Source organism: Emydura macquarii, unplaced genomic scaffold (genome assembly GCF_026122565.2).
Source record: "Emydura macquarii macquarii isolate MOO-44397 ecotype Brisbane River unplaced genomic scaffold, CSIRO-AGI_Emac_v2 contig_1477, whole genome shotgun sequence".
In the NCBI taxonomy this organism is placed as follows: Eukaryota; Metazoa; Chordata; order Testudines; family Chelidae; genus Emydura; species Emydura macquarii.
Genome location: NW_027131614.1, coordinates 502,954 through 529,895, shown reverse-complemented (window position 1 = coordinate 529,895; position 26,942 = coordinate 502,954). Strand labels below are relative to the sequence as shown.

General features: G+C 38.1%; 1 protein-coding gene across 1 annotated transcript in view; it reads right to left on the bottom strand.

Annotated features, from left to right (window-relative positions):
* MMP16 (matrix metallopeptidase 16) overlaps nt 1–26,942 on the bottom strand; it is a 229,036-nt gene that overhangs the window by 17,008 nt on the left and 185,086 nt on the right. The window contains exon 7 of the mRNA XM_067553824.1: nt 5,149–5,287. Within this exon, the coding sequence (XP_067409925.1) occupies nt 5,149–5,287 (139 nt within the window). The remainder of the gene's footprint in view (nt 1–5,148; nt 5,288–26,942) is intronic.

Genomic DNA, 26,942 nt, shown 5'->3' with positions numbered 1-26,942 from the left:
ACACCATGAGTACATATGTTTGCATTAGCATACTGAGGCTTTCACAGTAACTATTGGTTATTTTATATTATTTAATTATCTACTGACCATTACAATCAACCACACAGGAGATATTAACTATACTACATCCCCTATTGAATACAATCAGGATGTAAAATAATCACAAGTTTCTTGAGTTCTCAAGAACTAAGCAGAGTATTATGTTCATGTCAACATTATACAAAAATGGAATTACAGTATGTGCATCTTATAAATACTGTGTATAGTATTTATAGTATTTAATATAATACATAGTAAGATAAAACTACCCATAGCAATAAAATCTACTACAAATATCTACTCTTACGTCTCTCTGTCTTCCTCATTCACATTCTGGAACTCTCTTCTCCCCAGTATTCTCATTCTAAATTTTTTGGACCTCAATCCCAGTATCTTTTGCCCTCCTCCCTTTTTCCTCTAAGCTTTTCTAAGTCCTCCTGTTTCTCTAGCTGGGCCCTGCCACTTCCCTATTTACTGCTTCATGATGTCCCACTGCAAGTAAATTTTAACTTTCAAAATGAAACTGTCAAGTAGTGGGATAAGAATTGCTGAGAGTTATGATGGTGGCAGTGGTAGTATGAATTTTACAACAGCTTTTCCATTGCTACATTTGATTGGCCATAGGTTTGAAAAGAGCAGATGGCATGACAGTTTCATTTTTAAAACTATTTAAATTCCAAAAGGTATACAGAATAAACTTTACTATTTACCCTTTTGCCATTATATATCTATATCTATATATCTATATATGTGTGTGTGTGTATATATATATGTACCTTTCTGGTGTTATTTTCTTATTATCATTCAGTATGGATGACAGTACTGAATAATAAAAAGAATATAAACATCTGGTTTTTATAAGGAGCCTTCTATGTTATACCCAGATACCTATATACCTTGCGTGCATTATGAGCCACAAGGAAGAAGGCTGAGTGTCTCCAACTACCCAAAATCAGCAAGAACTGCTTTATAGCCATGCTCTCCAAGTGTGCTACTGAATTTTTACAAATGCTTTTCCTTGTATAAATAAATATTAATGTGTAAAATGAAGGGACATAAAACTAGTTTGCACTGAAAACCAAAAAGTTTCAAAGCTCTGCAGAGAAAGGGAGACTCGATTCCACAAAAGCTGCAAATCTTCCACAAGTAGCCATAATTTATTAAATATGTCCCTAACATCAGTGGTCTCCACAGACAGACAGATAATACAGAAAATATATGCATGTGGTGACAGGTTTTATTAGCATGAATTTGGGATAGCAAACTCTAAATTATGAACATTGTCCAAAAGGAATGCAAGTAACACCTGCATACCATACCACCATTACTGATCATCTGCATGTGCCTTGGATTTCATAGCACAGGTCTGCTAGAAAATGTAGACCGTTTTAAAGATTTTTATTTACGTACTATTTTGTATTCCTTCTTCCGTAAAGCAGAGTTGCTTTAGTACCATTAATCCAGTTGTACAGGTGGAAGGAGATATGACTAAGTACTAACAAATAAAGTCAAACCCTCCAAACCTCAAAAAAAAAAAAAAAAAAAAAGATCTAAAGTAGGTTTTCTAATAATCAAGTTGTTGCAAATTTCAATCTGCTGTCTCCTAAACATTGAGGGCCAAAACCAAATCAAATACATTATAGATCTTTAAGAGGGAATTAGGAAGGGCTGTTTCCAGATTTCTAGTGTCATAAACCATGTGTTTCTGTCCATGATGGTTAACAAGATATTTCATCTTAAAAATGTTACTGGACCTAGTTTGAGTATTGCTAGTCTTGCACGTTGAATCGATGATTTTGTTGGGAAAAACAAGGTTAAAATTACTTACTGACAATAGGGTTTGACTGAATCTTCTCTTCTTCCATCTTACTGGCAACAACCCCTACAGACAGTGTCATTACTCCATAGATCCAAACACATGAGAGAAAGATCTATTAATCACAGGTAGTATATAAGTCCAGTCCACCCACTTCTTTTTAACAACAAAACTTCCAAAGCAGGAAAAGAGAGAAATGAGGATGAAACCTTCACCTTAAGGTCCTTTTGAGCCTGTGCACAGGAAGCAGAGGATGTTCTGAAGGGTGCATGAATGCATATTCACCTCTTTCTCTAGCAAAAAGCAGAGATTTCAGAGTATGTACTGTAATTGAAGCTGAGTGTTTCTGACCTCAGAAGAAGCACTCAGAGACTTCATTTAAGAACCTAAAAACTGCTTTTGCTCCAGCCACTAGACTATTAAGCCTACATGTTCTGGAGTTGTGAAGCTAACCAGCCCTGTAAAGATATTCTGGTCCAAAGGGCATTTTCCAGGGAGTAGATGGTGATACCCTTGTAATAAAAGTGTCAGAGATGGTGAGGTGACCAAGATCACTTCCATTATGACTGATTTCTCTCTGCACTGTAGGCATCATAGATAGAGGAGTTAAACATTATCCCAGGTCAGTTCTCCTGTCCGAGGCAACCGTATCTATACAGAAAAACTGTTTTTGGTATCCATGGTCCATAAGTTACTGAATGATCTTGTCCATGTACTGGACAAGTGAAGAAGAACAAACAAAGCCTGGATCAGCAGATAGACAGTGATAGGGAGGTAAATATCTTTTTGGTTCACTGAGAAGGGAAGGAAGATAGGTTTAAAGAATGGGCCTTGTAATTTTCATCTGCAACTTTGACTGCAGTGAAAGGAGGATGATTACTATGATTCAGAATAGAGTGCCTAGAGAAGAGGATCTTTATGAAACTCTGTAGCCTACTGTTGTTTTATCTTGATCCTTGAGAGTTAGAGACCTGTGGAGGGAAGGTCTGATGGTTCGATATTTGCTTGGACTTCTGCACGCTAGTTCTGGAATCACAAATGACACTGGCTGAGAAAGGAAATCCCTGTGGATCAGGATACTGCACAGAAATAAGGTTACAGCTGAGGAGATAAAAACAATGAGAGTCCTGTAGTACCTTAAAGACTAACAAATTTCTGTGGGCATAAGCCTTCGTGGGCTGCAACCAACTTCGTTAGATGCATGAAGTGGAAACCACAGATAGGAGGCATATATATACATCCAAGGGTGAGAAACATAACAATGGGGAGGGCAAAAGTCAATTCAGTTAGGGTAGATGAGGCCTATTCACAACCGTTGATTAGAAGGTGAGAATGTGTAAACAGTGATAATTACTTCTTGTAATGAGATAATCATTCCAAGTCCTTATGCAGACCCAGTCTGATTGTGTCAAGTTTGCATATGAGTTCCAGCTCTGCAGTTTCTCGCTGAAGTCTGTTTTTGAAGTTTTTTTGTTGAAGTATGGCAACTTTCAAGTCAGCTACAGAGTGTCCTGGGAGATTGAAGTGTTCTCCTACTGGCTTATGGATGTTACCATTTTTTATGTCTGATTTGTGTCCATTTATTCTTTTATGTAGTGACAGTCTGGTTTGGCCAATGTACATGGCAGAGGGGCATTGCTGGCACATGATGGCATATATGACATTAGTAGATGTGCAGGTGAATGAGCTCCTGATTGGGTGGCTAATGTGGTTAGGACCTGTGATGGTGTCACTAGAGTCAATGTGTTAATTCAGCCATAACACTCTCCTACAAGGGCTGTCATTAGGACGGATGGGAGTAGAGGGATGCATGGCAATCTTTTTTGTGGTTCAGTACATCCTTTATATTAGAAAATGCAAAATGTTGCTTAGAGGTTGGAACGTTGGTCATAATCAAGAAGGACTAGAAGGCAGAATGTTACTGAGAAGGTTAAAGGTGGAAAATAAAATTCAGTTTCTCATGGTACACAGTTTATGAGCTGTTTCTGGAGTTAAACACATGCATGCAGACATAAAAAGCATGTGTAGTGTGGTTATCATATAGTAAATAAAGTAAATGCAAAGACCTGTAACTTCTAAGGCTCACACAAGGTGTAAGTTCCTTCTATAAAGTGAACACAGTATTCACCTTCATTGTTGTGTAGTATTTCTGCACTCTGATAAACAATTACCCTTTTGCACCCTAGAGGTGACCATATTTCAGTAGTGTACTTCCACACTAGTGCTACTACTGACCAGGTTGGTCCATTTTTTGATCTAATAACCTTGTTCATATTTTGAAAAATGGCAGGGAAAATGTCTAATTTTTTCTTCTGCCTTTCCATAGGTGTATTATATGAAAAAAAGCAACAGAGTGAATCAGTCACAATCCATATAGTTAACTCTGATAGCTTCACAACTGGATTCCTCATTGTCAATTCACATTCTGCGTTGTTTTCACAATTCTTACCTTATAAGTAATTACATTTTGCATTGGTTTCATTCCCAATGAACAGGTTCCAATGATAAGCTACTATTTATCTAACATAAAGTATAATTTTCACATTAAATCTCAATTAGATGCACATTTAAGAACTTTAATTTTAAAGAACAGCTGATGCCTGAAGTAAAACTTTTAAAAACAAACTGCTTAGCAACAATTCAGTCCACATAACGTATTTTCAGGGGGTTATGCCTCTTTAAAAAAAATGACTAGGGATATTTGCATGAAACAGGAATATTAGTTAAAGATTAATTTCCCACCTCAAATTTGGAGCATCATAATTTCCAGAGCAAATAATTACAACACGGCACAGATGAGACGTGATAAGATATATATATGCAGCAGAAACAGATGCCTCTTAAAAATATGCAAATGCCTTAGCAATAAGAGAGATGAGGAAAGAAAAGTAGAGAAAACATACAGATCCCCACTAATTCATACTTTCTTAATCCAGACGATTTATAGTTCACACACAAAAAGTGTCATGAAAGACAATAGCAGATCATTGCTGTGTGGTCTTCTATTATTAAAACTTCACTACTTTTACAAAACAGCACAAAGTTACTAGTATTAAGCATTATCATTAATAATAAACCATAGTTGCCAAAGCATGTGAAGTATGTTAGATACTTTTCTTTTATTATCTATTCATTTATTTGCAATTCTCTACATTCTGAATTTGCAATGGGTACCCCAAATTGCTAGTAAAAATAAGTGAGATTTTACTTCACTGTAAGAAGAAAGTTTTAAAATGTTTCAATGAGGTGTCAGCAGGCCTGTAAATGTCACCTAGATTTCTTGCCCTTCTTACCTTTAAAGAAAACAAAATTCCCTTCGCTGTTTTCATAAACTGCATCGATACTTGGAGGCAAACCCCTCCAGAAGTAGGTAATCTGCATGGGGTATCCATCCATCACCCTGTTGTTTCTAACACGCCAAAACCACTGATCCTGGAAAGCAAACAAATGCATCTCTTAGCACATTGGATGCTTCTATACTTGTTGATTTGTTACTGAGAGACAGAAAAAGCCATTTAATGCCAGTTTAGGACAACAAACTTCCTATTTTCTAACCATACTGGTATTAACATTGAAGGAATACAGAACTGAGTTTTCCCTCAGCATGGAAAGGGAAGAGAATGTCTCTCAGAGAGTGATCTAATGATTCCTTAAAAACAAAAGTAAAAAACACAAAGAAAGCAAAGGTGCATTCAAAGGCGAGGCAGAGATCTGGGGATATACCAAATATCTAGCTGACATGCCTGCAACAGATGTCTGTTTTGCTTAAGAATGAAATACTGGAGAGTATGTACACTGCAAACTACAACTGGCCAAATTCCACTCAGTTACTCTGGTAGAACACAATGGAACTATTTTAGGCTTACAATGGGGTAGCTAAAAGCAGATTTGGGGTCCATGTTTCCATTGAATTACAGTGCTAATTTTTGAATATATATCTGATATAGTTGCAGTGTCTAAAAGTAAGATGTGCACACATTACACACAAGTCCATTCTAGTTAAATTCATTATTCTGTAGGAAAGCACAATAAATTTAACAAAGCCACTACTTTGTCAGGCATTTGTTTAGGAAGAGTTTATCATAAAAGTTTAAATGGGCTTTCCCCTCTTGGTTTTTTCCTTTTCAAAGACCATAGCTTGAGTAAATAATCAAGGCCATGTTTCAGCCCTCAGTTCTTTATTGCAGATTTCCTACTCCTGTAATAAGTTACATGAGTGAATGCCCTGCAGCTGCCTCATCATATATTTGGTGAGCCATCCATTTCATGTTAGAGAACCATCAATTTAATCATTTCCAAAACTGCAGATACCCAGATCTGCATGTTCCCCAGGACGTGAATTTATTATTAATCTGAAAAGTGTCAGAACGACATCCCTGGAGGCTGAAGCCATCTCTCCACAGAACAGATGCAGCATAGGAAGTGGCACTGTAATCTTCCCACCACCACCCTACAATGGGCCTAATGCAAAACTCAGGGCAGTCAGTGGAAAGACGTTTATCAATTGCAACTGGCTATGGATTGGGTTCAGTGTTGGTGTGTAAGCCCTGGTTGAAATGGAGCATTTCTGGGACTGTGAGGATAGAGGCAAGAGTTTCTATACATCTGGGTATATTGCTTAAATGATCCAAAAGTACAAAGTTTGGTTTAAAAGTCATAAAATACATATAGTACATAATCTGCAATATCCCAAATTAAAGTTAATACATTTAACAATACAATCTGATTCACTTCTCTGCAGTGACTGCTAGCAAGGAGATCGGTGTCAACAGTTGTGACTGTAGGTTTGAAACATGGTGGTTTTAGTGCAGTTCTTAGTGGACTGGTGTCCACATTGCAAATCTACCATCACAATTGTTTGCACTGGCCTCCTTCTTAGCAGTCATTCCATTAAGAATTGCACTAAGACCATCAACTCACGGCACACGGATCATCACGTGGCAAAGATTTTCAGTTCCTATATGTGTTACTAAACAGTATCCTAGCTGGTGAAAGGTTATGTTTCCCATGGCAAAGTCAATACCATAAACTCACAAATCTTATGTTTTCATTGTTTACAATGGCATATCTCTATGGGCTACACTATGGCTGCTAAGTGACTGAGCCATGCTGAGCATGCACTGCTCAAGTTGGGGAATATAGGGAAATTATTCTGTCAGCATTAGGGGAATGCAGGGAAAGCTGCCTTTGCTATACCTCTTCAGCACTGTAACCAAAGCTTCTTCCAGTGCAACCTTGTCAACATGTCAAGATATGGGCCCCTGATCAAGCCTTTACTCCTTTTCTGTGTGGAGTGCAAATGTAATTATTCTATGACAGAAGACAGCCCTGAATTAATGAACATGCTTAGTCACTTTCCTGTGACAAGTAAAGGTTATCCCTCTTCTTATCCTTTCACATAAAAATCTCAACTGTATAAGAAATAAAAAAGAATTAAAGATAATGGTTCAAAATGGTCAGATACAGAGTTTAAATGGAAGAGTTTCTGGACATCCAGGCATAATGTACAGATTATCAGTGTGTACAGGATTTGGTTGAGAGTCAGGGAGTACAATGAAAGCATAATCTGTGGTACCCTGGATGGGGGGTAATAGGTATGACGGTTAACAGTACAAGCGATCAGTAATTTGGGAACATCACTTATTGCAGGGGTTACATAGGATGTGGTTAATGGGGAGTAGGTATGTCCATAATAGTGGATTGTCCCTCATTGAGTCTGTTATGTGGTTTAGATAGTCTTTTAATCTATAAATTCCTAGCGGTGACGCTCCGGCTTACTCATCCCGGTACTGTCTGTGCCCGGTGATGTGCTCGATGTAGATGTCTCTCGATCACCGGATAGATACAAGGGAAAACAACCCCAAAACAAAACAGAAAAAAATCACATCTTCTCTCAGCCAAGCAAACCAAATCTGTAGTGTTCTGGAAACCGGTGCAGCTTTGAAAGCAGACTAATATTTTTGATGGAGCAGGCCTACAATTGGTGATATTCAGCATCCTTCTCAAGCATAAGTCACAACTCTCTCTAGTTGTCCATTTTTTCCATTGACACTACTATTCACAGATTTGTGAAGAAAATATTAACCTTCCATAAATACTTCCTAGATGCATTCAAAATAGAAAGTGGTGTTTCAGTGTGCAGTGCTGGAGAGGAGCTGGTGGTTGTGACACATGATATAGGGAAAGGTAGGAGAGGTGCTGAAGGCCAAATTTAAGATACTAGGGAGGAGATTAAAGATGAGGACCTCCATGGTAACATTCTCTAAAATGCTTCCAGTTCCATGCGCAGAGCCAGTTAAACAGGCAGAACTGCAAGGTCTCAGTGAGCAGTGTTTGGAGGAGGGATTTAGGTTTATTAGGAACTGGGGAAGCTTTTGGGAAGAGTTCATACAGGAAGGATGGGCTCGAGCTAAACCAAAACAGAACCAGATTGCTGGCATATAAAATTAAGATGGTTGTAAAGAAGTTTTTAAGCTAAGGTCTGGGGGAAAGCTCACAGGTGTGAAGGAGTACACAGTTCAGATAGAGACATTGCCTGGGGAGCATTTACTAATGAGGATTCTCTATATCCTATTACAAAGGAGAGGATAGAAGCTGATAAAGTACTGGTAGGAACTGAAGAGAAACAGTCAAACGAAAAACAGTCCTATTAACTTACATCATTTGAAGGCAGACAATTAAATATTGACAAATTTTCAAGTGCTTGTATACAAATGCTAGAACGCTTAATACTAAAATGGGTGAATTCCAGTGCTTGGCATTAAATGAGGATATTGATATGATAGGCATCACAGAAACTTGGTGAAATGATGATAATCAATGGAAAAAGGTAATATCGAGGTACAAAATATATAGGAATGACAGCGAAGGTCCTGCTGCTGGGGCAGCAGCACTATCTGTGAAAGAAAGCACAGAGTCAAATATAGTAAAAATCTTAAATGAATCAAACGGTACCATAGAATCTCTATGGAAAGAAATTCCATTCTTGAATGGTAAGAGTATAGCAGTAGGTATAAGTAAATGTAAGCCCAAATTTTTTTTTAAAAAAATTTATCACTTAAATCAGCCATTTTACCAGATAACTGGAAGATATCTAATGTAATGTCCATTTTTTAAAAAGGCTCCAGAAGTGATCCTCGCAATTAGAGGCCAATAAGCCTGACATCAGTGCCAGGAAAATTAGTTGAAATAATAGTAAAGAACAGAATTATCAGACACAAAGAGGAACACAATATGCTGGGAATAGTCAACACGATATTTGTAAAGGAAAATTATGCCTCACCAATCCATTAAAATTCTTTGAAGGGGGCCAATAAATGTGGACAAAGGTGATCCAGTAGATATAATATACATGAACTTTCCCAAAGCATTTCACAAGGTTCCTCACCAAAGGCTCTTAAATAAAGTAAGGAGTCATGGAATAAGAGGGAATGTTCTCTCATGGATCAGTAACTGGTTAAAAGATAGGAAACAAAGAGTAGGAATAAACTATTAGTTTTCACATTAGAGATAGGTAAATAGTGGTGTCCTCCAAGGATCTTTACTGGGCCAGTGCTGTTCAGCATATTTATAGAAGATCTGGAAAACAGTAAAGTGGCAAAGTTTGCAGATGATAAAAAATTACTCAAGGTAGTTAAATCTAAAACTCACTATGAAATTACGAAGGGATCTCACCAAACTAGGTGACTAGCAACAAAATGTCAGCTGAAATTCAGTGTTGATAAATGCAAAGTGATGCACATTGGAAAGCATAATTCCAATTGTACATACAAAATGAAGGGGCTAAATTAGCTATTAACACTCAAGAAAGAGATCTTAGAGTCATTGTGGATAGTCCTCGTAAAACATCTGCTCAATGTGCAGCAGCAGTAAAACAAACTAAAAGAGTGTTACGAACCATTAGAAAAAGGATAGATAATAAAACAGAAAATATCATAATGCGACTATATAAATCCATGGTACACCCACACCTTGAATACTGCATGCAGTACTGAACACCCCATCTCGAAAAAGATGTATTAGAATTGGAAAAAGTACAGAGAAGGGCAGCAAAAATTATTAAGAGTATGAAGCAGCTTCCATATGAGGAGAGGTTAAAAAGTCTGGACCTTCAGCTTGGAAAAGAGGCACCTGAGCGGGACATGATAGAGGCCTATAAATTTCATGAATGGTGTGGAGAAAGTGAATAAGGATTTGTTAATTACCTCTTCACATAACACACAAACCAATGGTCACCCAATGAAATTGATGGCAGCAGGTTTAAAAGAAAAAAAATGGAGTAATTCTTCACACAACACTCAGTGAACTTGTGGAAATCATTGCCAGGAGATATTGTGAAGGACAAAAGTATAATTGCATTTAAAAAAAGAATTAAATAAGTTCATGGAGGATAGGTCCATCAGTAGCTATTAGCCAAGATGGTCAGTGATGCAACTCCATGTGTTCCTAAACCTCTGACTGCCAGAAGGTGGGACTGGATGGCAGGGGATGGATCATTCGATAACTGCCCTGTTCTGTTGACTCCCTCTGAAATATCTGACACTGGCCACTGTCAGAAGACAGCATATGGGTTAGGTGGACCACTGGTCTGACCCACTATGGTCAGTCTTATGTTCTTATGTTAACCCCAGATTTATAGGAGGAAATTAACGTAGCAAAAATTACTCAGATAGGTTTCTCAGTATGAAAGGTTTAGTTTTGAAAAAGCTATTACTGGCTGGAAATAGTTCTATTAAATAATTCTTCTCATCTCTAGCTGTGTCACTGCTAGAGCAATATACTATTATACATTACTGTTTCACTATGCTTGTCTGGCACTAGACTACTATTTTCAGCTTTAGCCACTTTATACTGTAAGATATATTACGACACTTAAGGAAGGGCAGCAAAACAATTTTTAGGATTAATTGCCTAAATTCCAGTATGAGAACAGGCAAAAGGAAAAAAAAAATTATAACTAAGAGAAACAAGTATCTAGGAAAACCTAACTGAAGAATATGTTCTGAAAGCTGGTGCAGAGAATGTCAGCTTCAGTTACTTTTTCATTATAGTACAAAGATGAGACAAGAAAACTTATTGTAAGTCAAAGTTAAGGAAAAACATCCTCAAAACGGACATCAGGAAACGCTTTTTAACTCTGACAATAATAAATGTTTAGAATGGTTTCGCAGGCAAGATTTCTGAGGCATCATCAATCTCAGAATGACTAGGTGCTGTTCTGGGAGAAATGATGTAACGCTAAGTTTCAACAGGCCAAATGGCTTTTCGTAATCCCCAAATTTTCTATGAAACCCTCCTAAAACGGACAATATCTCAGAGATCAGTTAAAGAAAGGAGTGAGGGTTTGGAATTGCTGTCTTTTTAATATCTATTGCCACATTTGCTAGGATGGGATTTTCCTATCTTGTCATTTTGCCTCCTGAGCAAGATATTTCAGTTTTTCCATCTGGATTTAGTTGTAAAGATAGATTTCAGAAAAATATTTTATTTGCACTAAAGGCCTGAGCCAACTCCCACCAGCTCTCCCAGAAAATGGTCCATTGACTTTAATGGGAATTTAATGGGTGGAGGTTCAGATTAAGCAAAGCACATCAAGTTAAGCAAGTGCTTAAAGTGCCTTGCTAAACAGAGATGGAATTAAGTGCGTACTTAAGAGTTTTGCTGAATTGCAGCCTCAATGCTGTCCTCAGGCTTCCAGCAGTTTCCCAAAGGGAGCCTCACATCTGGCAAAGTTTGGAAATACCTGCTATGCAAAGCTTATACAATTTTAGAGTAGCTAATAAAGCTAGACTTTCAGCTAATACAGTAAAGCATATCTTGCAAATCACAGTCATGCATTTTAGGAAGGGATTTACTAGCTCTAATCGCCTTTTGCCTTGGACCTATTCTGCAGCATCAAGCAGTCAAAAGAGCATTTACAGAATTCCAACTGTATTTTAATTTTAATGGAGTTTTAAAAAAGGAGTATGAAGAAATTCACTCAAGACCTCAGAGAATGGTGAAAGGTGACTCTGTATTGCAACTATTTCTATACATTTTTGTACTCATAGAAAGGGAAAACAATCCTTTTCCATAACAATAACAACAACATAAGAGATAAATATGATGATTATGATGATGACGATGACTGAACCTGTGGTAATTTGCTAAAATTCAGTGGAATCGTGTCTCGGATAGACAATGTTTTATTTTCTCTTTATGATCCAAACAACAAAGAGAAATACAGATAACCCCAGGCAATACCACTGTCCTAACCACTACCACTTTCCAGATGGTAGGGGACAGTCTAACTCAATTTTCCTTGGATCCATATAGGCTGTGGTCAACAAATAAGGTGTAATAGTTTTCTGCCACACTGAACATTTGCTTCTGACAGAAAGGGAAGGATGGGTCACAGAATTCCCACTGACCTACAGAATACAGTATAAGTAATTGCTGAACTCCTGAGTGACCTTCTCAGTTCAATACATGGAAGACTGCAGTTGTTGTCATATCAGGGGAGACTTACACTCATTAGAACTACTTCATTACTTTGTATCAGTGTACTTAAGCAACAAAAATAAACAAAAACCAAACCTACCAATACCCTTTGTCCTCTTACCTAGTTTATTAAATTTACAACCAGGTCCAAGAAGATCAGTACGCTGCTTTCTATACAATGTAGTACATTTTACTACAATGTACTACAATGTACAATGTACATTTTACTACAATGTACTACAATGTAGTACAATGTAGTATATAGGTCAAGAAATAAAGAGAAATCCCGTCTTTTAAATTAATACTGACAACCTATTTAGGCACCTGAAACCACCTTCCATTAAGTAAATTGTATTCAACATCACTTATAAATACCTTAATTATAATCATTTTAGGAGTTGACCTTGAGGTTCTTATCTGGCAAATTTCCACTGACTCCATTGTTATTTATTTATTTATTTTTAAATCTGAGTATCCCTTACTCCACTCAGTATTCCCTCAGCTTGCAAGTGCTAGTACAGCTGACTGGACTTGCAAGGCATAATTTTTTTTTTTTTAATTTTGCACTGACTACTGGTGTCTGTCATTACATCATGGCCATTTCTGGTGTAATACCACTGTAGCCAAAGGAATTACACAAAGGGTTAATCTGGATCTGGATCTTTAGCTGAAAGGGCTAGGGAGCAGCTGACTCCCTGGTCATCACAAATGCCACAGTTCAGAGCAGCTTGTTAAACCAATACGAGAACTGTACTTAGCCAGGGCTTTTTTATTTTACTAGTGAAAATATTAGGCTATTTATTGCCCAAGTTTCTTAGTTAGGCAATAAAGGATTGTTATCTTACTATAACATGGTGCCATCATTACAATAGAAATGATTATGGCAAAAGCAGGACATTTTTCAACGATTTGCACAGTATATAAAATTGCAGAAACCCTGGAAGGTTATATTTTTTGTCATAAATCAATGCTAGACATAAACACTTTCAATACCTTTTCCTCAAGCGATAATTCACTATAGTCAACTAGAACATAATTCACCCAGTGTTATTGTTCATAAATATCAATACTTGGTCTGTGCAGAACTTTTTACCTGAGATTGATTACAGACGAATGTCTCCATTCAACACTAGACTTATTTGAAAGAGCTGCCCCTATTAAAGTGGTATCTTTGATTGGGCACATTTTAGAAGAAGTATACTACATATTACCTGAATTGTTCGATCCAGTTTTTGGCATCTCTCTATTTTTGTTAAGGATCAGAGAGTACCGCTTCTGAATAGCTAGATGTTTGCTGTTTAGTCAGTTACACAGCTAGTTTTCTGTCTTTTGACTCTTGATTTCAGTGAGTCAATTACTGTAATTTAAAGTAGGCATAAGCAGTCCCTGAAAGCCATTAGTTTGTTGTTAGTGCTCTCAGGCCTTTGTTGATGCCTTTCTTCTTTATCAGGACATTCACTTCCAGATCCAGTTCAAAATTGTTCTTCATGTTCTTTAATCCCTTCTGTAGGAGCTTGCTCTAGCCTACCTCATATCCCTTGTCTCTTTGCTCCATTCCTCACCTTCTCTGTATATCTAACAACAGCACTAGACTCCTTTATGTCATTTTTACATCTGGCCACTTCTCCCCTGAAGTGCCTACCACCTGAAACAACCTTCTTTGCCTCAATGAGTACATATCCCTTTTCAAATCTCAACTGTAAATATACTGGGCCAGCTGCTGGCTGGTCTACATTGGCATAGCAACACTGAGTTCAGTGACTTCAGTGGAGGTAAACCAATTTACGTCAGCTGAGGATGTGACCCATATTGTCTCCCTTGTTTCTCTTAACATCTTTCCCTGTGCTATTATTCATTACTAAACTGTATAAATCTATCATTGAACTCCAAAGCCTTCTGAAACACCATTCACATGAAAGAAAGTAGAAAACATCAAATTCTAACATATCATGTGGCTTAGTTTTCTTCTTTGATAGAGACAGATCATTTGCTTTATTTAGAATAAAAGAAAATTACCTGTCAATACGTATCAGGGTGATGACATATTGTTTGTGTTTATATATATATATAGAGAGAGAGAGAGAGAGAGAGAGAGACAAAGAATTTTCCTTGCTCGTTTTCCTTGTTAAATGATCAAGGCTTACATTTAAAAACTCCGACACCATGTTTTACTTGTCTTAAAAAGCATGTTGAAATGCATTGCCAAGCTGGACTTTGAATTGTCACAATAAAAGCAAGCAGAAACATCTCTCTATTCATACAGTTCACGTTATGAGAGGATGTGACTGGCATGCCAGGCCTGTTGTCTTTAGTAAAAACCATCTACCAACACATCACCAGTTGTGAGGCTTATCTAATGAATCTTACTGACAACTGCCCTCTCAGAATAGAACACTCAGTGCAGCAGTAAATCACTTACCTGCATCATCACACTAAAATCTAAGAACCTGAATCTAATTTTACCTCTCCAGGTATTTCTTCTTTAATTAGCAATGGCAGGGATGCACTGAAATACTCCAACAGTAGGACACTGAAAGCCTCTAATTTTCTGTTCAAACCTCAGCAGTGGCATCAACACTTGGCTGTGAACTAAAGACATAGGGTGTAGACATCACGCTAATCTGATGCTTCAGGATTATGCTTCTCTTTTATTTTCAAGAATAAGAACAAAGAATGTGCAATTACATACAGCAGTTCTCCCTTGATGTACAGTAAAAGTATTTATTTTATTGTGACAATTTCTCCTTTAGCAACACTTCAAGGGTAGTTATGTTTAATCTGCAGTTACTGACCTTAAACAACAAGGGCTGTGCCAAAATACATAATCATTTATCGTTTCTTAACCTCGGCTTTATTTATTTTTCAGTTCAGTCGGATACCAAGAAAATTGCCCACAAGCTTCAAGGGGCTAGCTTGTAATGTGCTTTACTCCTGGAGCTGGTGGCTGGAAGCAGAATCACAACCAGGCCCCTGTGTATCATAGATTGCAACATGAGAAGAACAACAAGGACGCGTGCACACACACATGCATAGACAGATACTCCTTAAGACCGATTTTTTCCCTGAAAGAATACAAATCCTTTGAGAATCTACTTAGGTTCTCTTGTATGCGCAAACTCACATGCTGCCCTTTACCAATGATCAGGACTCTAATATGAGAAAGCTGTGGTGGCAATTTGGACAATTTTAAGCAGCAATATGGATCTGTTCTTACTATCCTTCAGATCACTTAGTCCTCTCTGCACCCATAGTGGCTCTTTCTGGCCCAGGCACATCAGCGCTTTGGAGGCCACTAACTTTCTCACACACAAGGGATTGATTTCACTACATTTTGTCTCCCCAAGGTCAGAGTTCTGTTTCTGATGACTGCATCAGCTGATAGCCTCAAAATTAATAATTGAATAATCCCATTCATTTTAGCTTAAACAAAGTTATCGGATAAAGTTTAGTGGTAATATTAGAGAATATAGAGAGAAAGAATATGAGTATAAAGTGTCTTCAGTATAATTTAGGTAATAGAGAAATGGGAAGGTGGTTTGCTCCTGAAAGACGTGAATGTGATCTAGAAAAGCTCCCAAATACTCAAAGAAAATTTTCATCTCCCCAGATAACTAGCTAGGAACAGGTGACAAGGTGCATATTAATATTTTTATATATTGGGTAAACACAGTTTGTCTTCCTTGGCAAGCATAAATGATTATGTGCTCTAGAACTGTTTGTTTCCTAACATACTTAGTCTTAATATACTTCTAACTACTTTATTTCCTCCAAATTACATCAATTTTTCTGTACTTGCTTGGGCAAATGACTTATTACATACATTCCAACTACAGGCTAGAAAAAGAAATACCTTGCATGCATACAAAATAAGTGTCTTTTCCTGGTTGGCTAGCAATTCCACCTAATGCTTTTTGTTTAGCTCACAGCTGGATAGTATGTTTCTCCAAGTTTGACCTCAGGACCACTCCTGTGGAATTCTAAAGTTTCAAACAATAGATAATTAAATGACATGAATATAGATGCATGCAGTTTTGCTGTAGCCATGTTGGTCCCAGGATATTAAAGAGACAAGGTGGGTGAGGTAATATCTTTCCTTGGACTGTCTTCTGTTGGTGAGAGAGACAAGCTTTCAAGCTTACACAGAACTCTTCTTCAGGTCTGGGAAACATAGTCAGAGCGTATATTTGCACTACAATTAGACACGCAATGCTGGTCCATGCCAACTAACTTGGGCTTGTGGGAGTTGGGCTAAGGGGCTTTTAACTGCCATGTAGACATTCAGGGTTGGGCTGCAGCTCACAGGGTCCTGGAGCCCAGGCTCCAACCTGAGCCTGAAAGTCTACACTGCAATTAAACAGCCCGTTAGCCTGAACCTCGCAAACCTGAGTCAGCTGACACAGGCCAGCCATGGGTTTTTAGTCCAGTGGAGACATACACAGAGTGTCACAGCTAAATACAAGGTGGAACAGATTGTTTAGCATAAGTAGTTAATGCATATTTCAAGGGTCCATTCAAGATGAGGTGGCACGTTAACACCTCTCCCCTTGTAGAGGGGAATAAAATGGGGAGAGGAATACAGCTGGGGGTTGGGGGGGAGTGTTGCTAGTGGATTACAGATAGCTGTAATAAGCCATAAATCCAGTATCTCTGTTCAGTCCATGATTTTTAGTGCCTAGCAAAGTTTTGAACTTAAGCTCCTAGGCTTGCCTTTTGAAAGCATTGTGCAGGTTTCCTTTTGAGGATGAGGACTGACAGATCAGACATAGTGTGATCATTTTGTGAAATTAAATAAAATGAATCAGGTACAGCTCAATTTGGGCAGATCAGTTATCCCAGATCACGCAAAAGCAGAGTTGAAAATTTCAGAGGGGAGTGGCAATATGAATAATATATATTGCAATTAGAATAGGAATTAAGCATTAAGGAAGGAGAGATAGTCATTAAGGCTCAAGAAACAGCAAGAAGAGTATTAGAAATTTGAAGGGGAAGTTGAGGCATGAGAAATTGCAATTGGACATTAAGGCCTATCAATAAGGGTGATTAAAGTCTGTAATATTCTTTTGAGGAAAGATAGTAAAGCCTCATGGCTAGTTACTCAAAAGTAGACTAGACAAAGACATATGTATATCATCCTGCATTGGCAGAGGATGGACTAAATAACCTTAATCTGTCTCTGTGTGGCCTAATGCTTAGAACTAGGCAATATGAATCAGTAAAACAAGATTCTATTCTCATACCTCCTATTCTTAGAACAGGCAAAAGGTAGTGTCCCAAATACCACCGGTGAAATGTTAACTTTTTAGTAGGTATCACAGGAAGAGCACATTCTTCTTCTTATCTGACTTTATGAACATTTAGTCTAAAGCTTTACTGAATTCTTTTTTAGAAACATTTCCAAATGCAAGAGAAGAGTTTGCTGTTTCCTTTTTGTCTATTTCCATTTGCCACCTACAAACATTGCTATCTTCTCATTTTTAAAAATGAGCTCACTAATCTGTATTGCTATGAATATTTATTTCAATGTAGATCTTTATTCTGACCCTAAACTGTCCTTCACATTCCTTTAGAGACTCATAACAATACTGATAGTGAGGAAAAATAAAAACAATCTGCAGATCTTTCAATTCATCTGTAATAAAAAATCCAGTTGAGTTTTCAGTGCAAAATTAATGGAGCTTTTTTGCCTTTCAGCGCATCGTTTTCTCCTTCTCCTCTACCGATAACCAATGCTAACAGTAAAACATTAATGTTCTGTAAAATCTATGGAGATCTGGCCTTTATTTTTATACCCAATCAACTCAATCTATAACTGTGTAACTATGAATTGTACCCAGAATTGCAGTTCGAAACTATATCCACTAATAATAGGAAAACTACCAAATGTAATAGACATTAAAAAAATGTGCATGGACTTGGGGGACAGAAAGACAATTGGAAATCTTTAGAGCAACAACTACAGCTACTGGCAATCAGTAAAAAGACTTGTTATGCAGGAGCAGAGGGAGAATTTACCTTACAACTCATTAAGGAAAATGTGTTCACTTCCATCACAGTGAAAAGGGCTCAGAATGATTGTCAAGACTCAGAAAACTAAAATTATGCTCTCATATTTGCTTGTCTTTCAGTTCCAGACAGGAGTGCCTTAGCTTTAACACAAAGAAAAAGAAGACATACAGCCTTGTCCTCATTTGAACTGATGTATATTCTTCATTCTCTGATGCTCTTCCATGTGACTTGCATGAAAATAGTTCACAGGCACACACCAGCATCAAGGGAGAGAGAGGATGCATTTGACTTTACCACTAATTTTGTTCAATATCCTCTTTTCACCTCTGATGGTCTCTAGAGTTTAATTCAAATGCACTGACTGCAATACCCCTTTTTGTGTACCTTGGATAAAATTCACCCTTGAAAATAAAGTTGAATTTTAGTGGTGCATGGGTCTTGTGCTGCTGCACTGGGGTGATTAAAACTTGCTCTGAATATGCTCAGTAGAGCAAGATTAAGAGATCTAGTAGGATGGAGATAGTCAACAAGACATCTCACATGTAAATTACTTATGTTTTGCAGTATGATTATAATAAGCATATGTACTAATATATGCAATATTTATTCTTAATAATATGCGACCATCAAAATAAATTATATTTTCAATATCTACCATCAGCTCCAAACAGGCAGACGAATGTGTGTATACAAGGTGCCATACAAAAATGGACCCCATTAAGTCAATGGAAGCTTTGCCAAGTATGTTGCGCCTATATGATTGCAGGGAAAACAGCAGCATAATCCTGAAAATATTAACCAAGGAGTAATACACCCTAAATAATGAAGTTAGTTGTATCCATCCAAATAACACCTAGAAAACACCAAATAAAAAATGGATTGTAATACATTTGGATTGAAACTTTAGGGCTAAAATACTGCTATGTTTGTTCTTTCCATTATCAACTTTGAAATTATTTGTTATGAAACAAACAAAGTCAGTTAACTGAAATGGCATCATGTAATCCAGTGGTTCCCAACCTGTGGCCCGGGGGCCAAAAGTGGCCCGGAAGGGCTTTCAAAGTGGCCCGTGGCTCCCCTCCTGTGGGCTGCAAAAGGGAGCTGCTGCCTAAGGACCCAAGTGGAGGGCATTGCCATGGGGCTAAAAGACCTGTGCAGGCTCCTTGCTACAGCCAAGGGGACGGGATATCAGCGCTCCCCTCCCTCTGGCTGTAGCAGGGAGTATGACAAAGCACTCCACCTGGGTCCCTAGGTGCTGGGGTCCCTGCTGGAGCCAGACAGAGGAGAGCACTGATCTTCCGTTTCCCTGGCTGTAGAAGTGAGCCTCTGCCTAGGGACCCAGGTGGAGTGCACAGAGCTACAGGATGCATGCAGTTTCCCTGCTGCAGCCAGGAGGAGGGGAGATCAGCGAGGAGGCAGCCTCCTTGCTGAACTACTTCCATCTAGCTGCAGTGGGGGAGTGAGGTGGGGCTGCTGGCGGAGACTGGTTGCCCTTCAGGGTTGTAACAATGATACCTGTGGCCCTCGAGCCAAAAAGGTTGGGAACCACTGATGTATTCACTTTATTTTTTGGCTGATGTTTTCAATAACCCTGTTTACTATTAGATTAATTATATAAAACGGAGAGAAATATTTATTAAAATACCAATCATGAGCCTACTGATCAACAGGTTGCATGGCTTATATCATAAAAAATTGTATTGTCTTGCAGCTATGCTGTATGTTGTATGTATGCTAAACTCAAACATCAAGTAGGGTGTGCTCTGGAGATTACTTGGATGTGAGACGTTCTGGGAAAACGCAGACTACCTCAGAACTGATGCTGTGATACAGCAGGGAGACTCTCCCATATGAGGCAGTATTGAGCCAATGCTCCAGCATGACATTAAAGTGCCACCAGAGGCACTTACATTCAGGTAAGATGTAAAACCCAGATACTCATTATTTGTGGGTATATGGGGTCTTTTGGCATTTTTTGTGAGAGTAGAGGTTTCACTCCTGTGCCGTGGCCAAATATGGGTAATTTCATTTTGTCTTTTTAAATTCCCCCAGTAATATCAACTCAATGCAGCATTCTTCACTTCCTGTCCTGTTGTGTAGGATTGCTATTAATCAACTGCTGAGTTCCAGCCCATGTTATTTAATATTACCTTACACTAAACATACATATGCCATACATGGTCCCATGCTCCCTCAGCATCCACCCCTTGCCCTGAGGACAGGCCTATGCCAATGGAAGGTGGACTTTGCCACTGCAACATACTGCCCTGACCCCATGAACTCTTCTGGATTCTCCCCATCTGAAATAGGTAAGAGAAACCAGTGCAAGTTAACTCATCTGGAGTCTTGATACATTGTGCTCTTTACCCAGTTTATGTCCTTCCTTTAAGGGGACAGGAGAAAACCAAGCTGTGGATGGAAGAACCCCTGGAAGACAGCCCCTGCAGAGATTGTGCTTTCAGGGCACCAAAGGGATGAATGAAAGCCCATACTGTACTTCACAGCAAAATGCAATTATTGAATTGCTTCCTGTACTTTGAGAGTGTGGATTGTCTTTAAGGCTATTAATATAAAGCAAAAATTGTTAAATTAAAAATCTAGCAGCCTTCTTTTTTTCAGGATCATTTTTTCCCCCTGTCACTCCTCTTTATTGCCATGATCCTGTGCTCACTACAGTTAACAGGAATTTCACCAGTGGATTTCAGTGGTTGTAGTCATGGTCCTATCGTACTGTAATGTTAAAGCTTTGCTGTTACTTATTTCAGGCTCTCACTCATCTCTTTTGATAACTTCCGTTTTCCATATTGCAAGTTCTGAACTTTTTGTATTATACTCTAAAAGGCAACAGAGCATGGAATAGGAATATGAAATAAAATGCATTTGAGTAACTAGCCTGCAAAATAATTTTTATGGGGCAGAAGGGAACATAGTAACAGCCTAGGAGACTTAAATATAGAAGACATGGTGGCACAGTTCAGTTATTTGAGGATTTCAGGGTTTGGGTTTGGGTTTTTTTTGTGTTTGTTTGTGTGATTTTCTTTTTAATCTCATTCAGAACTTACAGCGTGCTCCTACTCCCACTGAAGTAAACAGCAAAGAACCAGTTGACTCCAACGAGATCAGGATCAGGCCTTGATTTATATCATAAAATACATGTGACAATGTAGCTATCACTTAACTTAGTTTGGCTTCTGGAACAATGAAACATAAGAGTACGTGTACACTTCTCAAGTCACTGTATTGTGAAGCTGTGTATTGTTGGTACGTCTGTGTATGGTTGGCAGCAGGGAGGGTGCTCAAGCTAGCACCCTAAAATAGAAGGTGTAGCTGGGGACAGCATGAGCAGCGGCTCCTGCTAGGTACTTGAGTACGTGCCCAGGGGGTCTGGATGGGTTTGTACTCAGACAGCTAGCTAGTTTTAGTACACTGGTTCGAGCAGAGCCAGTGCATGTCTGTCTCCCCACGCTGGGAAGCAGCCTCGCAGCTGCAGTGTAGAAAAGACCCTCAGAAGGAGGAAGACTTATTTATACACTCTAAAACACTTTTAATATAACTGTAACTAGTGTCAGTTCGTTAACAAATCAACGTACAGGTGATTGCACTTTATTTACCTAAACTGTGGAGGTTACAAAACAGTGCAGCTCTTCCAACAGGTTTGAGACAACAGAATATGTATGGTAGGATAGTAAGTGAGAAGCAAGCCCTGTGTTGTGAGAATGCAGGGTACTCGGCATCTCTCAGGAAGAACATAGCACCTCTCATTATTTGATCCTGATCATTTAGCTGTGGGGTCTAAATACCTGAATTCATTCAAAAAGAAACAGGATGCAAAGATAGCATCCAGAAATTGTCATAAACTCCCACAAACAGGGAATTTATTTCCCTTGCTGCAGTCTATTAATGGCATTAGTTACCTTTCTGCCTGAAAATGACAATTAAGCAGTGGAAACTGATCAAATACTGAAGCACTCATCTTATAAATGTTAACACATTAAACGCATTATTTGTTATAGATTTACTCATATTCCTAGCAATCACCTTGTGTTGTACTTATGTTAACATGACACTGGCAGCACAGGAACTACCTGTATTATATATCAAGAGATGATTGGGGTAAATACCACCTTCAAGCACAAATGTTATTAAATGATTTTATCCAGGAAAGGTCTGTTCAGGTGCAGCATATGATTATCAGCAAGGTCTATTCTTTTACCTGCTTTTCTGTCTGAGCTGACTGAGGTACAGGAAAATCAAATGATTTTTCAAAGGCCAAAAATGGAATTCAGTAGCTTAGTTTACATTAGAAGCCAAAGTCTTCTTGGGTCCCTAATCCGTACCCCAAACATTAGACCACACCGCCTCCTTAGCACATTTGAAATACATGCAAAATTCTGTCTTACTGCTTAATCTGAACATTTATGGTGTTCTTGAAAGCAATTGTAGAGACATATGGTTTAAAAATGAGCAGCCGAGATAAGGAAAGCAGGGCTCAAAGAGGAGGGAAAATCTGAACAAGTGAAGCTTTTTGTGAAAGGAATGCAGTAATCCATCTACACTTTGGCTGCCTTCTTCTTTAAGTACAAAATAAACCTTTTGCATTTTAAATCTCTTGTATCTATCTCTTTTATAAGCTCCAAAAGAGGCACAACTGTAATATACACTCCTGTTCATCCAAAGTCTAAATAGCTGATTTCTATTTTGTAAACCAGAAAGACGAGGATGTAATAGAAGACAATATTACTGAAGTTTCAACATGATAGCCTCCTTTATAGTCTACATCAAGTTTTAAAGAATGCTCCATTAGCCAAAATCTTAACAATCCCTTGGAAACCTTTTTATAGTAACTGCGATAAAATATTGTGCTAGTTACATTCCAGTTTATCCACTTCTAGTGATATACAATATTGGGTTGAAAACACATGATTATGTGTTCCTTTCATCATCTTGTTCTGTTTCCCCCTCCCCTTTTATTTATTCTCTGTCCTTCTGTCCCTTTATTTTCTCCATTGAAAAGCGGGCTGTTTTTCTTTCCAGAACAGTATTTTATCTCTGTTCTGTCTTCTTCCCTCTGCCCTGCATTCTGTGTTGCCTCTCACCTTGCTGGTTCTCTCCTCATCACTTTTCTGGTTCTTTTTCACTCTGTCTCCATTGATTCTTTAACCCACCTCACTGTTTCACCTCACCAGATTTTCTTCTTTGTTTTTATTTCATTTTTTTATTTGGCTCTCTTTCCCGTGTCACTTTTTTTGGTCAGTAATTTTCTCAAAGTCAGGGTGCTTTGACTCACAGCCCTCCGCAGCGTGTAAGAGACTTAGGAAAAGCTGAGACAATCATTGTAATGAAGACCTACGGGATATTAAAGACTCATTGGATTTCAGCAAGCAGGCCAGCTTATTAGCCCAAATGTCCAGGAACTCAACCCCACTAAAACTATGCATAGCTTTCCAGGGTATGGAAGTTGTGTGAGACTGCATATGCTATCTCAGTAATGGTCCTGCACACCAACTCCTGACCTGGCCTCTGGTCAGCAGAGATTTTTTTTAAAACACTTTTTAAAATTGTTCATCTATTAGTATTTTCTAAACAACCAACCAACCAAAGAACCAAGCAAACAAACATGTTCAACTAGAGTTTGAGTTTAGAAAATTTCAGTCCTGAGATTAATGTTTTGGAAATTCCTGAACATGTGACTACAGAACATTATAAAGAAAGCAATAACTAGGTGCCTGCTACGTTATTGAATAATTAGCACTGCCTCCCAAAAATTTTTGCTCCATTCCAAACTTAAATTGCTTGTCTAGTGCACTTAAGAGCTCCATCCTTTCCCCACCATCTTTGGAGTCTGATATAAATCTTTTAAAACTCTTCCCTGGGTGAGTGATGTATAATTAACTGAGGAGAAACTCATACAGTATTATGGCTTTCCCATGAGCATACTTGGCATGTACTATATGGCTATTGGGCTGAGCAGACAAAAAGACTCCACTCCCAGGGGTATTAGGGAGCGACTACTTCCATTTCGAAACAGCAAATGACCTCAGCAGTTGCAAAGACCACAAGGTCCTTGTTATTGTGCGAAAACACAACACAAACACAAAGGAAAACTGACTAATTGACTGAGCATAACCCAATTGATATCAAAATGCTGGGATTCCCCAGAGTAAACACTCTTCTGGTCCCCATCCATGGCTTCTGCCAGGTGGACAGTATCTGCTTCAGGAGACAGGCATACCCCAGGAAAACTGATCTCCTTTCCCTTTAGACCCCATGGTTGGGCAACAAAATACTATTATTAATTTTAGGTTATAAATGACTAATTATTATTAGATGAGCCTATGATGTGGACATCTTATAAAATCTGTATGGACAGTATTTAAATTGCTAGCTGGGGGAATAAATTGTCCATCAACTGCAATCCATGCCAGTCATTGATTTTCAAAAGTTCTTGCACTTTTATGAGTGTTTGAAATTAACAACTCTTGGGATGTGAGTTTATTTCAGTTAACAGGGGATTTTTACTACAGGACTTTTCACCCTGTGGGTTCTGATCCAATGGAAAAGTGTCAGAAATTTCTATTTCGCTTACATTCAGAATGAATCCTCCTAATACTATTTTTTCTATCGTATGACAATCCTAAATCTACATCATCATGTACGCTTCATCTAGGACACTAATACACAGAGGATTGTTAAGCTTCTGGCAAACAAAATATTCAGGAAATATGCAATTCTTCAATTAAGCTCTCAGCACATCCACACATATTTAGAAAAAATTCCATAAATCATTTTTTGTTTGTACATCTGTCATATCTGAAAAACAACATTATTTGTTCAATTGTTGCAGTTTTTTTCATGTTTTCAAGAATCAGCAACATTAAAAGGACATCAAAAAGTAATCTTTTCAGAACAAGATTGGATTTTAGGTCTGAAATTATACTTTTGTTAAATATGTTATATATATTACAACACATATTTTATAAACTAGGTACATAGTACTGTGAGCCTACTTTACCTGTGCCTACTCCTTGCAATTTGGATATTTGCTGATGCATATGCAAGTTTGGGCATCTGATAGACTGTAAGTATGCACAGATACCTCATTTGCCTGCTCACATTAGGTATTTAGATGTATGAATTAAATACACAAAATAATGTACATAATAAATCTGAAAATCAACAGAACAACATGTAGAACAACATTCAGAAGAGGTCATCTTTTCTTTTCTTTTTTTTTTTAAGGAAAATGTTTTTACCACTTTTCATACAGGAACGTCAGAAAAATCAATGTTTTGAACAGTGGCATATTTCTAGAGACATTTATGGTAATCCAAACAATTCTAAAGTAAAAGGGTACCTGACTCACTATTTCCCCTATATTAATCAATCAGCTCTATGGTGATTTTTTCTCATGTGCCATTAATTCATTTAGGAACATGCTCTGAGGAGTGTGCTCCTTGATAAGTAATCTTGGAATATTTCATCCTCCCTTTGCTCCAGACCTGGAGTTTACAACAAATCCCCATTGTAGCTTATCCTCTGTTTTAAATTCGTTATATGTTACCCAAAATATTTAGCTGACATCTTCTTCATTATCAAACTGTATCTTAGCTTTTGTAAATATTTTGTAAACATTTCCATCTATCCTCGCCAGTTATTTTTTCTACATAGCCATGTAACAATTACATTTATATACTCTAGCATTTTTTATTCAAAAGGATTCCAAAGTGTTTTACAAACTGCAGCAGGAATATGTAGGAATATTTTCCCTGATCACTGACATGCAATCCTCCCAGCAAGATTACAAACTACTTTAGGAGAGAAAGTAAAAGTGCTATATCCAGCTGAAACTGCAAGCAGATATTAGTTATGCAAAATATGTGCAAAACATGCCAAAGCTTCTTTCTTTGGCCAGGTGCTACTGGATTTTATGTCTTATCTGAAAGTTAGCATCTTCAGCAGTACAATGACCCCCAGCAACACCCAGCGATATTGTTTCAATCCTGATTCAGAAAATTGCCACCTACTGCATCACCAACAGCAATTCGAACCGCACCTGGCTCTTCCCAGAAGGTCTTGCCTACAAGTACTCACTCAGCCTAACTGCTTAGATTCTGAGGTATGATAATATTACAAACCTCATACAGTGGCACAGCCAAGGACTGCACTCATCAGCACCATCAATTCTCTACTTACCAAGTTGGTATCAGAGCACATTAACGCTAATGTCCCAGTTGTGAGAATCATCCTGCCAAGTTTTATTTTTGCCAGCTATGTAAGTCTCTCTTCTATTTTAGTAACTAGCTTGTTGAGTGTGTTCTCACCCCCACAGTGTAATTAAACATTTCTTTTTACCCTTGTTTCTTCAAATAATTTAAAAGATTAAATCTCAATAAAATGCTCCAGTTGCCACATGCTGACAATTCAACATGCACAACCAGAAAGACATAACAGAGACACACTGAAGGCAGGAAAATCTAAGCTAGCAGTCAAGAGTCTCTGGAAGGCTCCCCAGTCCCTCTAACACTCTGTAGGTAATAGCACGTTCACCTACAGTACAAGATGCATTTAATCAACAATGTGAACATTAGAAGTTTACTGAGGA